General features: G+C 36.2%; 1 protein-coding gene across 1 annotated transcript in view; it reads right to left on the reverse strand.

Annotated features, from left to right (window-relative positions):
- Window positions 1–17,843, reverse strand: part of DARS1 (aspartyl-tRNA synthetase 1) — a 67,573-nt gene that overhangs the window by 17,063 nt on the left and 32,667 nt on the right. Inside the window, exons 5-10 of the mRNA XM_040228519.1 lie at window positions 10,907–11,009; window positions 8,350–8,430; window positions 7,303–7,362; window positions 6,089–6,200; window positions 5,077–5,211; window positions 3,129–3,276 (exon numbers count right to left, since the gene is read on the reverse strand). Of these exons, the coding sequence (XP_040084453.1) occupies window positions 3,129–3,276; window positions 5,077–5,211; window positions 6,089–6,200; window positions 7,303–7,362; window positions 8,350–8,430; window positions 10,907–11,009 (639 nt within the window). The remainder of the gene's footprint in view (window positions 1–3,128; window positions 3,277–5,076; window positions 5,212–6,088; window positions 6,201–7,302; window positions 7,363–8,349; window positions 8,431–10,906; window positions 11,010–17,843) is intronic.

Consider the following 17,843-nt stretch of genomic DNA (forward strand, 5'->3'; position numbering starts at 1 on the left):
CCATGGAAAACAGTATAGATATCCTCAAAAAATTAGAAATAGATACAATTTATCAGTTCCACTTCTGGATATTTTTTGAAGAAATTAAAAAAAGAAACTAATTTGAAAATATATTTATATTTATCCCTAAGTTCATTTCAGCATTATGATTTCAACAATCAAGATATATAAGCAACCTAAATGTCCACTGATAGATGAATAAAGAAGATGTAGTGTGTATATACACATACACACATATATACAGACACACTGGAGAGGGAGATGGCAACCCATTCCTGTATACTTGCCTGGAAAATCCTATGGACAGAGGAGCCTGGAGGGCTATAGTCCATGGGGTCTCAAACAGTTGGACACAACTGAGCAACTAAACAACAACACGGACACACACTGGAATATTACTTAGCCATAAAAGAATGAAATCTTGTCATCTGTGACAATATAGATGAATGTAGAGGGTATTAAGTTATGACCAACCTAGACAGCGTATTCAAAAGCAGAGACATTACTTTGCCAACAAAGGTCTGTCTAGTCAAGGCTATGGTTTTTCCAGTGGTCATGTATGGATGTGAGAGTTGGACTGTGAAGAAGGCTGAGTGCTGAAGAATTGATGCTTTTGAACTGGGGAGTTGGAGAAGACTCTTGAGAGTCCCTTGGACTGCAAGGAGATCCAACCAGTCCATTCTGAAGGAGATCAACCCTGGGATTTCTTTGGAAGGAATGATGCTAAAGCTGAAGCTCCAGTACTTTGGCCACCTCATGCAAAGAGTTGACTCATTGGAAAAGACTTTGATGCTGGGAGGGATTGGGGGCAGGAGAGGAAGGGGACGACGGAGGATGAGATGGCTGGATGGCATCACTGACTTGATGGACGCGGGTCTGAGTGAACTCCGGGAGTTGGTGATGGACAGGGAGGCCTGGCGTGCTGCGATTCATGGGGTTGCAAGGAGTCGGACACAACTGAGCGACTGAACTGAACTGAACTGAGAGGGTATTACATGAAGTGAAATAAGTCTGACAGAGAAAGACAAATACCATATCGTTTTACTTGTAAGTGGAATCTAACAAAACAAAACAAATTAACAAACATAACAAAACAGCAACTGACACAGAATTACGGAGAACAAACTAGTAGTTACTGGAGTAGAGAGGGCTTGGGTGATGAGTGAAATAGGTAAGGAGGATTAAGAAAAAGCCATTCCCAGTTACAAAAAAAAAAAAAGTCATGGGGATAAAAGGTACAGCATGAGAAATACAGTCAATTATATTGCAGAAATATGGAATCACTATGTTGTGCATTGGAACTAACATAGTGGATAGGTCAATTATACCTCTATTAAAAAAAGGTATCAAGATATTAATGATGGTTATTCTTTGGGGGGTGGGATTATGGGGGATTGTTAATTTTTATTTTATGCTTTTATTTCTAGCTGTCTGCAATAAACATGTATTGCTTGTAAAATCAGAAAGAAAACAAATGTCATGAGGAAAAAAAATCAGTGATCTTCAAATAGAAATTTTAAATATAATCCTTCATCAGTTATCAAAGCACTAGATAAATCTGTCATACGCAACTTAATACTTGGAATACTCTCAAAAGTATGGAGAAAAGAAAAGAGAAAAAAAGACACTCTTGATCCTAGTTAACGTGCTTTCCATCTTCTTTTCTTATTTTCTCTATTTTAAACATTATCATAAAACAATTTCTAATGCCCTTTTAAGGCAGAAACTATTTGCCAGTTTAAAGGTTGTACAGAAAGTGAACATTTTACATAATTCAATTTTCTGAACACCCAGAACATGCCTAATAATTTCTATAAATGTATCAATTCACCAGGCCCAAATAAGCTGAAAGTCCCTTCAGTATACCAGTTTCTAATTTCTACTGAGCACTCACTGTAAATATAAATTGATCGAAAAATTAAACAGTCCCAACATAAGCTTTTGAACTGTGGTGTTGGAGAAGACTCTTGAGAGTCCCTTGGACTGCAAGGAGATCCAACCAGTCCATTCTGAAGGAGATAAGCCCTGGGATTTCTTTGGAAGGAATGATGCTGAAGCTGAAACTCCAGTACTTTGGCCACCTCATGCGAAGAGTTGACTCATTGGAAAAGACTTCGATGCTGGGAGCGATTGGGGGCAGGAGGAGAAGGGGACGACAGAGGATGAGATGGCTGGATGGCATCACTGACTCGATGGACGTGAATCTGAGTGAATTCTGGGAGTTCGTGATGGACAGGGAGGCCTGGCGTGCTGCGATTCATGGGGTCACAGAGTCGGACATGACTGAGCAACTGAACTGAACTGAACTGAACTGAACATAGGCTTAACTTACATATATTCAGTAAAGATTAGAAACTGAAAGACTAAAGGGACTCTTTAACTTTGAGATAAGTAATAATATTATCTTCACTTGTAACAGCAGAGGAAACTGAGGCACAGAGTTATATAACTTCCAAAATGCCCACAAAAGATATATATAGCAAACGAGATTCGATCTCAGGCTACCTGGACTTAGCTGAGTTGAAGCTCTGAAATACTGTTCCCTCCCTGTGCTCTCTTGCTCAGTCATGTCCAGCTCTTTGCAAACCCCAAGGACTTGTAGTCTGGCAGGTTCCTCTGTCCATGGGATTCTCCAGGCAAGAATACTGGAGTGGGTTGCCATTTCCTCTTCCAGGGGATCTTCTCCACCCAGGAACTGAACCTGTGTCTCCAGAGTCTTCTGCACTGGCAGGCAGATTCTTTACCACTGAGGCTCCTGGGAAGTCCTACTACCTCATACTACCTCTCAAATAATAAACTGCTATAAAGGTAACACAGGCTCTATATCTGAGAAATTCAGGATGTAAAACATTGAGGAAAAAACAAATATAGTTAGGCTGTTTATAATCTGGTAGATTAGCTAGCTAGGTTAACTGGCTGCAGCCCTAATTGACTTAGATTCAGAAGTACTCTTTTGAGTGTGGATTTTCCCACTAATTAACTGATAATCTAATTGGCAAATCTTCATATATATATTTTTTTTCAATAAAAACTTAGTTTACATGTTTTAAGAACTGCTTCATTTTGAAGAACTTAAATTGCTTTAAAAATTATATTCATCTAAGGTCATAAAATATATATATTTTTACCTTTTCTGAAGTCCTTTGAATATCTGCACTAAAGTGTCGGCAATTTCTTCCACAACTTCATGGTAATGGTAATTAAAAGCCATTTCAATATCTAAGCCAACAAATTCAGTCAGATGTCTGTGTGTATTAGAGTCTTCAGCTCTGAATACTGTAACATTAATAAAAGAAAATGGTAAATGGTATTTACATAGTATGTAAATACATACTTGGCATATATTACACAGCACAGTAAATGGTGTTTTAAATTTTGGATAAATTAGGATTTAAATACAAAAATTCTATTTACTAGTACTCCAATGGCACTATTTCATTATCATTATAGGGTTGGAAAAAAATCTTTGATAAGTCATCTGTCTCAGCATTCTCATGGATGGCAAATTCATTACAAATTCCTATAGTAGTAAAAGCGGTAACAAATGTAAATTAATAAATGAGACTCATGAGAATCCCAAGGGAATGCAAGATTCTGAAGTGCCTTCTCAATAATTAAAACAGATTCAATATAGTGACTTCTCAATTTTATTAAAACTTGACTCAAGCTAAATGAAATCTGTACAGATGAAGTAACATTACACACTCCAGCCATTACCTCAGTCCAGTTGCTATTATCCTCACTGCACTTTCCTCCTCTCCAGTCTTCCTGACTCTACTCTGCTCCATTTTTCGTTACCACTGCAAGATTGATATATTCTATAACTCATCCTTGCTCAGTAACTTACAATGGTTCCCAAATGACTACCGTAGTAAGACAAAATGACAAAATGTTTAAAACTTTCATAATTTAGTCCTATCCTGTATTTCCCCTTTCTTAACACTAACTAGTCTTATTTTTTATTTCCTCCCATGCTCTTTACTCATCTCGCCTCCTCTGACTAGAACGCCAATCCCCATTGTCTGTATCTCCTACTCTGTCCTTAGAGCCCACTTCAGTATGAACTCTCTCTCATTGTGACTCTAGCAAATTCCATCTTTTCCCCTTTTTACACTCTCTATACTATATAATTAACACCAATCTGCTGACTGCACAGCACAATCTGATTATCTGCTGTGAAAATCAGTTGATTACTCCCTGTGACTGCTATATGTATACATGTCTTATTCTGTCTTGAAAGCAGGGAGAATGATTTTCCTTTCACAAAGCATGGTCTGTCTGCAGATCAGCAGCATCAGCAGTACCTGGGAACATGTGAGAACTGCAGAATCTTAAGCCTCACCCCCGACCTACTGGTCAGAATCTGCATTTTAACAAGGTCCCCAGGTGACTCATGTGCACATTAACATTTGAGAAGTGCTGGTTGATTCTTTTATGTACACAGAACCCAGAGCAAGGCTGTATACATGCAGCAGGTGTTCAACATATAATTGTTTAATAGATTCAGAAAACTAAAAAACTTAATGATCTTGCCAGTTTTTCTATTAGCAGGTATTTAATTTTTATTAAGCCATCAAAAACTTACATATATAAAATAATTTGGTGAGTTTCAAAGAATGAAGTAAAGCTAGTTTTTGCTTATAATTAGTCTCGTAAAAGAATCTGTCACATGATTATGTGTGCATACTGGACTTGTAGCAACTATATCTTAAAAACTTAATATAACCTACTAAATATCATACATTTGTACTAATTTCTAATGGGGTTTAGCATATTAACAATACTAAGAACAGTACAAATAGTAACAGTAAAATAGAACAGCTTTGGAATAAAACTGGTAGCACATTTGTAAACTTCCAAGAGTAGTAAAGGGGCTATCAAAGACAAGAAAATTTATTATTTGGAAGGGCTACCTAAGTACATTGTCATTTTTTACCTCAAAGTCTAGTGTTTATGTAGTCAGCATATAAAAAGATTTAAGCTTTCAAAATGTCTGCATGTAATATGTGTTTCTAAAACCATTACTATGGTACAATTAATGAATTTTGAGAAAACCATAACTGCCAAAAACCTTACCTGGCCCAATACAGAAAACCTTCTCAAAATCAGCACAAATACACATTTGCTTGTACAGCTGTGGAGACTGAGCCAGATATGCATTATTTTTAAAATATGACACAGTAAATACATTGGCTCCTCCTTCACTGGCAGCTGAAATGTAAACATTTAAGTTATTACAAGTAATTGTAAACTTATCAATGCAAACTTCTAGTAAAAACAGTTTATACGTTTGGTTCAAGTATTTCACTAAAAGAAACAACTAGAAAATCAAGAATTGCAGAGAAACCATCATCTTAATATGTCATATATCTGATTCTAAACAGTTTACATTAGGATAGACTTACTTCTTTGGCTACACCTCCATTTTACTTCTTTGGCTATATATGCTCTCTTTCTACATCAATTTTAAATCTATTAAAGCTACTCTCAAGTTATAAAAAATTTATTTAAATGGGAGAAAAGATATATTCTTAATAATTTCCTAATTATCAATAATGCAATGTTCAAATTTTAAACATAATTAAAATCCATTCATAACATTTTGTTATTTAAGTAACTAAAAAAAGTTAAATGATTAAAAATGATTAAGATAAGCTTCTCATTAAGAATAAGAATTAATGAGGTTTTTCCATCTGTAGTATCTGTATCTAGTAACTTGACATTGCAGTTTATAAAAAAACAAAATTGTAATACCAATTAGAAAGAAATCTACATCAGGAAAGTAGTTTCTGATGTACCTTATATTAACAAAAAAAATCTTGCTTTATGTGTTACTGCCTTACTTTATAATCATTATCATGTAATGACTCCTGAAATAGGGAATTTAGTATTACTAGTGTTAGTGATATCTGATTGCTGCTATATAGCATAGTCTTCAAAACAGTCTTATAGCAATAAACCTTAAGGAACATTTGGGATTCTTAAAAAACAAAACAAATGAAAAAAAAATCCCCCATAAAAAATCTAATATGAAGCAACTCTGGGGAAACCAATTTATTTTAAAAAAATTAAGAGAAATAAAGCATACCTGAGATAATTTTAGGAGTTTGGATCTCCACAAAACCCTTGTTAGTTAAAGTTTCTCGGAAGAGATGGCAGATGCCAGACTGGAGACGGAAGATTGCCTGACTAGTTGATGTCTATAAGACAATTATAAAATCTAATTAAATCAATCTGACACATTAACTGAGACAGTGTACTTTCTAATCAGGCCACATGCCTGGAAACTTCATAGAGAAAAGAATTCATTATATGAGAGAAAAGTTAGGTGCATGACAATCAGTATAGGAATATATTTTAGAATTTTTCATATTCTAGAAGGAGAATTACAATTTTGCTCTTTTATTTCCAATCAAAGAAAAATACTTTTCAGGCCAAATGCTAGAGGCACAACCAATAACCCCTGTGAACAGATAGCCAATACAGTAGGATGTCTAACTATTGTGGCCAAAATTATGAAAAACCTGAGGTTTCTAGGCAGTATTAAGAGAACTTTTGATTACTGCTAACCTTTTCTGTATACTGTTAATGAAAATGGAAAAGGTAAAAAGCAGGCAAAAAGCAAATAATCAGGGAAAAAAATGAGTGTACAATAAGGGCAGACAAGTTAGAAAGAACTCTTAAGGTGACAAAGCATTTAAGCTTTAGGTAGATTATTTAAGTAAGAGGAAGAAGATGTGGTCAAAATATTAAGAAAGAGAGATGACACTGGTTTTACTATGATGATGAAACCACTGAACTCTTTCACTTGCAACCAAACCAGAAAGGGAAACAGAAGACCTATGTATGGGATTACTATATACACCACCAGAGCCAACTGCTTCTTTATTATGAACTCTGTGCTCAAATCAAATTCAAAGGATTGAGGTATTAACTGCTAACCTCTACCTGATCATTCTAAAATGTGCACAGAACTTCTTTCACAATTAGTAGTGAAAATTATGTTTTTTCTTGCTGACTATCTTGTCTGAAACAGGTACTATCTGGAAGTAAGCCCATTTATTAGCTTCACACTCCCTTGTCATTTTAAAATGAAGCAAGTCAGTATCCTGTGAACTATTACTTGACTGTCCTTGTTGCCTACAATTCTTTTTAGGGGAAGGGTCAGGTAAATTACTTCTTGTATTATCATATTACATATAGGCAAATGCCAATCACTTCTATAAGCCTGAGTCAGGTATGGTATTCTTGCCCACCTTAACTTTAGCACAATCATGTCACAAATAAACAAATGAGGCATACCCTAAGATCAATGACTCTGTTGTCTAATCTCGTATCCTGGTTAACAGTAGCTCTTCCTTCCTAAAAAAAAAAAAAAAAATAAACCAGATTTTATTAACTTTTTTTAAGGACACAAACAACATTTGTAAAAGTCATGTTAAGTTTTAAATGAGAATAGGTATATTCATGTGTGTTCACATTATACCCCCTAATCAAAGATCCTAGAAACAAGTGAGGCCAGAGAGAAGTTACTAAGAGAAAGAGAGCTTGAAAGAAGAGAAATGAGAATGAATTAAGCAAAATGCTTTTTATCCACCTCCCACACCCAAAACTTTGACTCATTACTGGGATATCAGAATAATTAACACTGTCACAATCACTGATCCCTGGAGTTTACCTGCTAGTTGAAAATGGAAGGAACAAATAAAAGCTGACAAAGAACAGTGGTTCTCAAAGGATGTTTTGGGGACCAGTGAGACACTTTCAGAGAGTCTGTGAAGTCAAACCTATCTTTCACAATAATATCTTCAAACACCCATTTTTTCCTGACTATATTTAGAAGTTTTCCAAAGGCTTAATGATGTGTGCAGACACAACAGACTGAATGCTGAGGCAGATATGAAAATCTAATCGTTGTGTATTGAGCCAGATATTACCAAGAATATAGACACGTAACACAATGTTACTCTTGACATTAAAAAAAAATTTCATGTTATTGTTTTTATGATTTATTTAGGAATACAGACACATAATATAATTATATTATTTTTAATAAGGTCATAAATATTAAAAATTTTGTTTTAATTTCTAAATTGTATCTAACACTGTAAATGGTGGTAGACATACCTATAAAAATAAAAGCTTGTGGGGTCAGTTATTTTTAAAAATGTAAAGGAATCCTGAGAGCAAAAACTTTGAGAACTTTTAATGTAAGAGTAGTTTTTAATGAAAATGAAGCTCAAATCAATTCATAGGTACCCTTCTTATAAAAGCAGGACATCACGTTTTCAATGCTTTGTAAACTAAATATACAGAGGAAGCACATTATTTCAAAAGTATAGTTTTCACCTCTTCTCCTTCCACTTCAGGCCGAACAGCATCGTCCAGCTGCAGGGGCAGGCGGGGTTCAGCTGAACTGATCACATAAATCTGAAAGTGAGAGATTACCAAAAATATCAAGAAGCACACAAAACCTGTTATCTTTTGCTTAAAAGAATCTACAGTTGACTTAACATGAGAAACATTGTTTGCATACATAACTGAAACTACTTGCTAAAATCAAACAAGATGGCACATATTTCTACACCTATAAGATGGGGTTAATAGTTATTTCTTGTCTACATCCCTGTGTTGCTGGAATAGTCAAATGAGATAACATATGTATGAAGACTTTGTAAACTCTAAGGTGCCCACCAGTATCATAAACAAGTAATAACTGGAGTTGAGGGGTCTGGCTTAAGGCCTTTTTGTCACAAGAAACTTGTCACAGGCAAATCACCTTAGCTAGAGCTTCAATATTCTTCTGTAAAATGAGGTTGGTGTTAAGAATCAAATGGAATAAAAAATAAGAAGACACTTTGATCGTATGAAGGCGCCATTAACAAATAAGTTATCGTAACTGTTAACAGAATCTGGCCATTTCCACTACCAGGACCAAAGTCAGCTCAACTTCGCTGCACTGCTCCTTCCTTTCCTCATTCATTTTCTAAATATACCTTCACTGCCTTCTTTCATCAAGTGTATCAAGTATATCTCGCTTCCTGCTGCTCTCCTGGTTGGGAGCTGCTGGAGAAGGTGTTTTTTTATGGTGTTAAAATCCCTCAATATTTATTCAAACTAAAAATGCACATTTTAGTGCTAAAAAGCAGTTAGGTCATAAAGGAGACTGGGTTTTTCAGCCACTTAAATGCATGTTACCCTATTAGTTTTCCCCAACTATTCCTGGATAATCTGCTAAAGCACAAGAGGAAAACAGACTTTACTTAGTTAATTACAGAAAGGAAATTATATTCTTCCAGTTGGTAAAATCACATTTAGCATTCAGCTCAGACACTTCAAGAAAAAGTATCAGAAGGATACTCCAGTCCTAATCATAGTAAAATAGAACTATTTGTTGCTATCCCCTATACCCAAGTTTTTGTGCTTCCTTTTGATTAGTTAATAGAAACTTCATCTCCAATGCAAAGCTGGAGATCTGGACAGCTACCTCTTTCATTTTTCTAACTAGTAGAAAAATCTCCTTCTTTAGGTTGTGACCACTTTCATTCCCAGAACTTCACATAGTGCTTGGTACTACTCAGTAACTGCGGGATGGATAAATAAATGATAAGAGTCATTGCTTATTATAAAATTCTATTTAGTATACAGTGTTTTATGCTTTGTGAGATACTTTATAATTATTTTTCTTAAGGCAAAATTTGTCTGCAAGCACTTTAGGCTTTATTTTAACGTTTATTAAGGTTGAATTGGATCCTAGGTAATTAAAATATTTTAGAAATACATTTACTTGCTCTAGTCACTAATATCTTATTTATTCAAGTATTGAAAAAGATGTTACTTGGAAGATAGGGTTTTTTTTTTCCCTCCCTGGTCAGCATACCTTTAGATCAGTTTGCCTATATTAGGTTATAGACTTCCTGGTGCGGTTAGTTTGAAATAAGATGTACAAAAAGAGAACAAGTAATTTGGCAAGTTAGGACAGTAAAAAATAGAAGATTTTCTAAGTCTTAAAGAGTTTCATGACAATAAATTTCAATTAAATACAACCACTACTCCCAAATTAGCATGTATGGATGAATCTTTCTGCATCCATCTGTTTTTGTCCATCTACCTGACATGTACACACACACACACACACGCATACACATGGGTTAGAGTGGGAAAGGACTATTCCAAAAGAGAAATTCAATGAAGAATATTGTGGATACAAACTAGGTCTGGATCTGAGACTGTAGGTTCAAGATTGCAGGGTTATTTCAAAAATACTAAATATATGTGAATTCACATAACATTTTTAGTTTGTATGTCTAAGAAAATAAATGTGGGATAAATCTTATGTGAAAAAGTTATTGCTGGAATCTAAGCCCGATACAGTATTATCTCTTTTGTCTTCTCTATACTGTAAAATACCAGAAATACAATGATTATAAGGCAATACAATGTTTATAACAGTTAGTATAATGAATCAATCTTCATTCAAAGAAGCTGACAGCAGAATAGGTTCTTGATAGTGAATAAAGCTTTTCAGATGTGTTTTATACTTTCCTGTACATGGCTATGGTAGATGTACCATGTCAACAAGCCTGGGCTAGCTTGCTTCACAGGGAGAGATGTCCCAGGAACATCAGTGAGCCCAGTTGATATATCACATGGTACAGATCATGCATCCCAGATGCTGACCCTAATTCCCTTGCTGCACAGAACCATGAACAAATAATAAATGTTTGTTGTTTTAAGTCGCTAAGTATTGAGGTGGTTTGTTATATAACAGAAACTAGTTGAGTCAATAATCAATTTATAAATCTCATTATTTTATATCAACTCTAATTAAAGAGTTGATGTCAACAGTTTTAAGAACTATTCAAATCTATTTCTGGACACAATTTTATATTTTGAAAAAAATTACCTTTTGAACATGTAACTCTACATCTTGTTGTGTACAGCTTCCAATTTTCTGATTCACTGTTCTCACAACGCCTTCCACATCGACGATGCTCTCTTTGTTGATGCTGTCAAAAGAATAACATTCCCAACTTTAATCATCTTGTCAGAGGTGTCAGAACTTGTTTGGTGTTTCACCAGTAAAGCTGAATATATTAAATTCTTCTTTAACATAGTAAGCCACTTGAGATAAAGCCAGTCACTTTAACGTACTTATAATAAGCTACCATGTAGCACACTTTGTGAAATTTCTTGAAGAGATGATTTTCCAGACCCCATAATTTAGTTACTATTTATAAAATACTCTAGACATAACAGATAACAGGACCAGCACTGAACTATGAAAAAGTCTTTCAGTTATTTATTAAAGAATATCTCCCTACCCACAGTTAAAATTTACTAAGATCAGCATTTCCCATAAAGAGAAACAATGGCTTCAATAAATGCAGTTACTGGTATGTAATAAAGTACATTAATGTAGAAATACACTAAATAATAGAAGAAGGTCAGCTGAAAAGATTTCAAGGCAATAAGAGGACATTAGAGTGCTACAATGAAATCCTCATTGCCTAAAGTTTCTGAGTACACACTGGCACTGGATTTGTGGCAGATATCCTATTGGATTGTGTACTTCCGTTTAAGAATTGGCTCAGAGGTTAAAGCGTCTGCCTCCACCGCGGGAGACCCAGGTTGGATCCCTGGGTCGGGACGATCCCCTGGAGAAGGAAATGGCAACCCACTCCAGTATTCTTGCCTGGAGAATCCCATGGACTGAGGAGCCTGGTGGGCTGCAGTCCACGGGGTCACAAAGAGTCGGACACGACTGAGTGACTTACTTACTTACTACCTGAAGCTAGCTAAATATAAACTATGAGTAAAAAAAACTGTATCTCCTAAGCAATTTAATCTTTAACAAACTTGAATTTTGAATACCAGACACTCAAAATTGGAGATAACTGATTATTTTTTGGTCTCTTGTATATAACCAAGGGAAAAAAAGTGGAATCTAAAATGGTGGTTCCCATATAAAATGTATCAGCTCTCCTCCTGTGTATGTTCTTGTACTGACAGAACATGTCACTGTACATTTGTGGAAAAGGATAAAATTTAACTTTCAGATCTTGGCGAGTGATGTCAGTATGATGGCAGTTCAACTGGCCAAATGCAAATTCCCATGTAAATCTATTAGGGGGTAAAACTCTCAGGGGGTAACTGAAGCTACAGAAGTGAGTTGAAAAGAGAAGGAAAGAAGAAAAATGCCAAAGTGACAACTGACAGTAGATTTCCTGGGGCAGCCGGCATAATAGAAAGGGCAAAAATGGATTAGGAAAATCTGTCCTGGACTCCCTGTTTATCTGCTATCATAAGCTCCAGTTAACTTTTGTATTATGGTCTCATGGCTCAAGTCCCCTGTACAAAATTCTGCAAGACGGATGACCAGAATCTAAACAAAGCAAAACAACAATAACAAGATTTAACCTTCATAAGAAAAAGTCTATTCATTTGGATAAGGAACTGGGTCCTTATTAGTTATGGAGCTATCTGACAAGATTCTAGAAATCTAACAACTTATATTACAAACCATTTCAACAAACATTTGGGTTGGAAAAGGATCATATAACAGATTAAGTGTCGTGAAGTAAGACAGAAAAATTTCCAATTCACTTTGCTGCACTACCTAGAATTCTGTAATGTCTGTTATCAACTACCTTAAAAATATCAACATATATGTGTATATATATATATCTTTTACACTCTCTCGTAAATCTCCTGCACGAGACCTATCACCTAATATCTATAGTAAACATCTTGTATACTGAAGAAACTAAAAAAACTTATTATGGTAAAAGAAGTAGTTGGTGAACTAAGATAAGACTCCTCTGAGATAAGAAAGGATAGAGAGGCTTCCGTTTATTAATAACAGGGCTCATAATACTGGCAGTCTAGGATCACTGAAATCTTTCTATAATGTGACTGCCACCTACCGTTGCTTTATTTGTTCACAATGGGTTAACTTGATACCTGAGTATATAATTCAGAGCTTGTGAGAATTCTGCTGCTTATCTTACATGTTACTACAGGGTAGGTTCTCTCTTCCTTATTCACCAGTGAACTTCGTCATGGAGTAACCTGACCTGCCCCAACTAGTACCCCACCCTGAGACAGTGTGCTATGTCCCTGGCTCATTTGGTTCTCTTATCTCACCTCCTTCAACTCTCTAGTAGGAGGCATTCCATTATCAGGATGTTTTCTTCAAGCCAAGTTAAACACATCTACTCTTAAGGATTGAGCACTAAGTGAGTGTTCTTCCAAAAAGAAGCTGGAATGTGGTCAAATACACTCTGCCCAAGGCTAGCTAAAGGTCTGATCAAAGAAAACAGTTTTCTCTTCTTTCTCTCTCTGAAAAGTAACCAGATGATTTCTTTTATCCAGGACCTGAAATTAGGACTAGCTTTAGTTCATTGATTCAATAGTGTTATGTGCTAAAATATTTGATCATCTTGACTAGAAAACTACCACTATTTAAACATCATTTCTAGTAATAAACAACTGACAAAAGAACTCTGAAAACCTAACCTATTTCTAAACTAGGGCCAAAGCTAAACTTCTGCTATCACAAATTGGTCTACTGAATAAATGAGAAAGAAGGTAGGATTAACTACATATAGAAGATTCTCATAATAAACTTTTTTTGGCCCTTCCTTTGTGCTAGAAGAGCAGGCTTAGATAATAATAAAATAATTGCATTCTAATATCTCTATGGCCTTATCTATATCTATCTGTCCCTATTTACTCATGCACATGAATAAGTTCAGAAGAATAAACATTAAAACAAAACTAAAAGAAGAGTCAAATTTGTCAAAAAGGGTCAGACTAGAACTTGCTAGTTAAAACTAGTAAAAGCTTATATGAGGGCTTAGAATGGGAAAGACTAGGTATCTTTTCAAGAAAATGGGCTCGATAAAGGACAGAAATGGTAGGGACCTAACAGAAGCAGAAGATATTAAGAGGGGTGGCAGGAATACACAGAACAACTATACAAAAAAGACCATCATGATCCAGATAATCACGATGGTGGGATCACTCACCTAGAGCCAGACATCCTGGAATGTGAAGTCAAGTGGGCCTTAGAAAGCATCACTATGAACAAAGCTAGTGGAGGTGATGGAATTCTAGTTGAGCTATTTCAAATCCTGAAAGATGATGCTGTGAAAGTGCTGCACTCAATATGCCAGCAAGTTTGGAAAACTCAGCAGTGGCCATAGGACTGGAAAAGGGCAGTTTTCATTCCAATTCCAAAGAAAGGCAATGCCAAAGAATGCTCAAACTCACGCACATTGCACTCATCTCACATGCTAGGAAAGTAATGCTCAAAATTCTCCAAGCCAGGCTTCAGCAATACGTGAACCGTGAACTTCCAGATGTTCAAGGTGGATTTAGAAAAGGCAAAGGAACCAGAGATCAAATTGCCAACGTCTGCTGGATCATCAAAAAAGCAAGAGAGTTCCAGGAAAACATCTATTTCTGCTTTATTGTCTATGCCAAAGCCTTTGACTGTGTGGATCACAATAAACTGGAAAATTCTAAAAGAGATGGGAATACCAGACCACCTGACCTGCTTCTCGAGAAATCTGTATGGAGGTCAGGAAGCAACAGTTAGAACTGGACATGGAACAACAGGCTGGTTCCAAATAGGAAAAGGAGAACGTCAAAGCTGTATATTGTCACCCTGTTTATTTAACTTATATGTAGAGTACATAGTGAGAAATGCTGGGCTGGAAGAAGCACAAGCTGGAATCAAGATTGCTGGGAGAAATACCAATAACCTCAGATATGCAGATGACACTACCCTTATGGCAGAAAGCGAAGAAGAACTAAAGAGCCTCTTGATGAAAATGAAAGAAGAGAGTGAAAAAGTTGGCTTAAAGCTCAACATTCAGAAAATTAAGATCATTGCATCTGGTCCTATCACTTCATGGCAAATAGATGGGGAAACGGTGAAAATAGTGGCAGACTTTATTTTGGGGGGCTCTAAAATCACTGCAGATGGTGACTGCAGCCATGAAATTAAAAAGATGCTTACTCCTTGGAAGAAAAGTTATGACCAACCTAGACAGCATATTAAAAAACAGAGACATCTTTACCAACAAAGGTCCATCTAGTCAAGGCTATGATTTTTCCAGTAGTCATGTATGGATGTGAGAGTTGGATGATAAAGAAAGGTGAGTGCTGAAGAATTGATGCTTTTGAACTGTGGTGGTTGGAGAAGACTATGGAGAGTCCCTCGGACTGCAAGGAGATCCAACCAGTTCATCCTAAAGGAAATTAGTCCTGGGTGTTCACTGGAAGGACTGATGTTGAAGCTGAAATTCCCAGTACTTTGGCCACCTGATGCGAAGAGCTAACTCATATGAAAAGACCCCGATGCTGGGAAAGATTGAGGGCAGGAGAAGAGGACGACAGAGGAGGAGATGGTTGGATGGCATCACCAACTCAATGGACATGAGTTTGAGTAAACTCCAGGAGTTGGTGATGGACAGGGAGGCCTGGCGTGCTGCAGTCCATGTGGTCACAAAGAGTTGGACACGACTGAGTGACTGAACTGAGCTGAGCTGAGCTGAACTGACATGTATTGTATGTATAGGGTCAATACAAGAGGGACTGGAATACTTGAATAAGTTAATTGCAATATTCCACTTTGTAGAAAAAGTCTATTTAACATCATTTCATCTGACACTATGTATTAAGATGGCTTAATACTATCTTGTATATAAACTACAGTTTGACTGCTGCCATAAAGAGATCCTATTAAAGTTTGCTTTACATTTTGAAACTAATATGTCACTGTGTTTTGTACTCTGAAAGAGCGTTATGTCTAACAGGCAACTAAAAGCCTTGGTTTTTTATAAAGGATATAGCAGGCATGGAAGCAGAGGAACTCCTGGAACTACTTTATTATAGGAGAAATAAGATGAAGTAAATTAAATATATCTTTTCAAGAGCTAAGTCAGCTATTTTTTTATTATTACCAACACCTCCCAAAATCCACTATCACAACATTTTTTTTTTATACTTCATTTTCCAACTACCCTTCTGCCCCGGAATATAGGGAATCACTCTACAAATAAAATTAATAGAGCCTTGATATTCAGTTCAGTTCAGTCGCTTAGTTGTGTCTGACTCTTTGCGACCCCATGAATTGCAGCACGCCAGGCCTCCCTGTCCATCACCAACTCCCGGAGTTACAGACTTTATGTCATGCATTAGGAACTGTCAACCATTCAATTTAATTAATTTACTTCTAACTCCTTTTATCCAGGACCTGAACTTCTAATTTAAACTGTCTTTAGAAAAAAAAAAAATTGTAAAAATCGCCATTCTTCATATAAAGTGTTTTATAAAAATATTTTAGGTGGACTATGGGTGGCTGAGATGGTAAAGAATCCGCCTGCAATGCAGGAGACCTGGGTTCCATCCCTGGGTTGGGTAGTTTCCCTGGAGAAGGGAATGGCAATTCACTCCAGTATTCTTGCGTAAAGAATTCCATGGAGAGAGCCTGGTCGGCTACAGTCTATGGGGTCGCAAGGAGTTGGACACGACTGAGTGACTAAAATAAGTGCATCAAATTTTGTGAGTTTTTTCAAGTTTTTTTTTAAACAAATGATATAATGTATGGGTAACTCAAACAATTATAGAACACAGCTTGTGGAAAAAAACAAACAGTACTCAGTTATCTGAAGGAATAAAATCCCATCTTTCCAACATGACTGTCATACAGTTTGTTATTTAGGGCCTCCCCATCAGCCATAGGAATACCCTCATTACCCACAGTTCTATCATTTGTGATTATAAATTGTCATGTCTACATTATATGATACTGGGGCTTCACTGTGTTGGTAAAGAATCTGCCTGCAATGCAGGAGACCTGGGTTTGATTCCTGGGTTGGGATGATCCCCTGGAGAAGGGAATGGTGGCTACCCACTCCAGCATTCTTGCCTGGGAAATCCCATGGACAGAGGAGCCTGGTGGGTTACAGTCCATGGGGTAGCAAGAGTCGGACTTGACTCAGGGACTAAAACCACATTACACAAGAAGCAACAAACTAAAAAAAAGTCTGCTGGAACGATCAGAAGTAGGCACAACTGTTATGTTAACAACTGACTACTGAAGAAAACATATTAAAAAACAAAGACATGAAAGCACCAAACAACATCTTATAACCTTGCATAGTAGCTGAAGTTCAGAATAATGGCCCTGTGTCATTAAGAAAAAGTTAAACACGAAGAATGTATAAAATAGGCTTCAGCGATTCTGTTAAGGTTGTCAAAATAGTTTTAGTACTTGAAGGAAGAAGTAAGCTTCATAGTCTAAAATAATGCACTATTGAGTTATGCCTTATTCTTTAATGTTGTGTATCATCACATACACTTTGCAAACCTACAGTGGGTATTATGCACTGTAAAGAGATTTTTAAAAAAGCAGATACACAAAATTTGATTATGAAGCATTAGGACTGTGTACAGTAGAATTTATCCATGCAAGTGAATAGTGGCCTCTTCAAGTTGACTGCTCAGGGCGGGGAGGGAGGGGTTATAAACACATTTCAAAATCAGAACAGCCTAAAACAATCTTAAAACAACTTATTTGGAATTATTTTTTGGTTCTGTCACACCAATCAGTTTTTTTGGGGGCAAGTCTCACTTATCCCTCTTGTTTCAGAAATGCTAAAGATCATAATAGAACTCTGGGGGGTAGAGAAGAGACTTAAAAAACAAAACAAAACAACTGAATGGCATTAGAGGTGCAAGGAAGTAACGTGTTTCAAAAAGGAGAGAATATTTAAATACATAAGCTATAGGGTTAATAGCTAGACATTAACCTCATTATAAGCTTAATACAG

The sequence above is a fragment of the Oryx dammah genome, unplaced genomic scaffold (assembly GCF_014754425.2).
Source record: "Oryx dammah isolate SB20612 unplaced genomic scaffold, SCBI_Odam_1.1 HiC_scaffold_27, whole genome shotgun sequence".
In the NCBI taxonomy this organism is placed as follows: Eukaryota; Metazoa; Chordata; class Mammalia; order Artiodactyla; family Bovidae; genus Oryx; species Oryx dammah.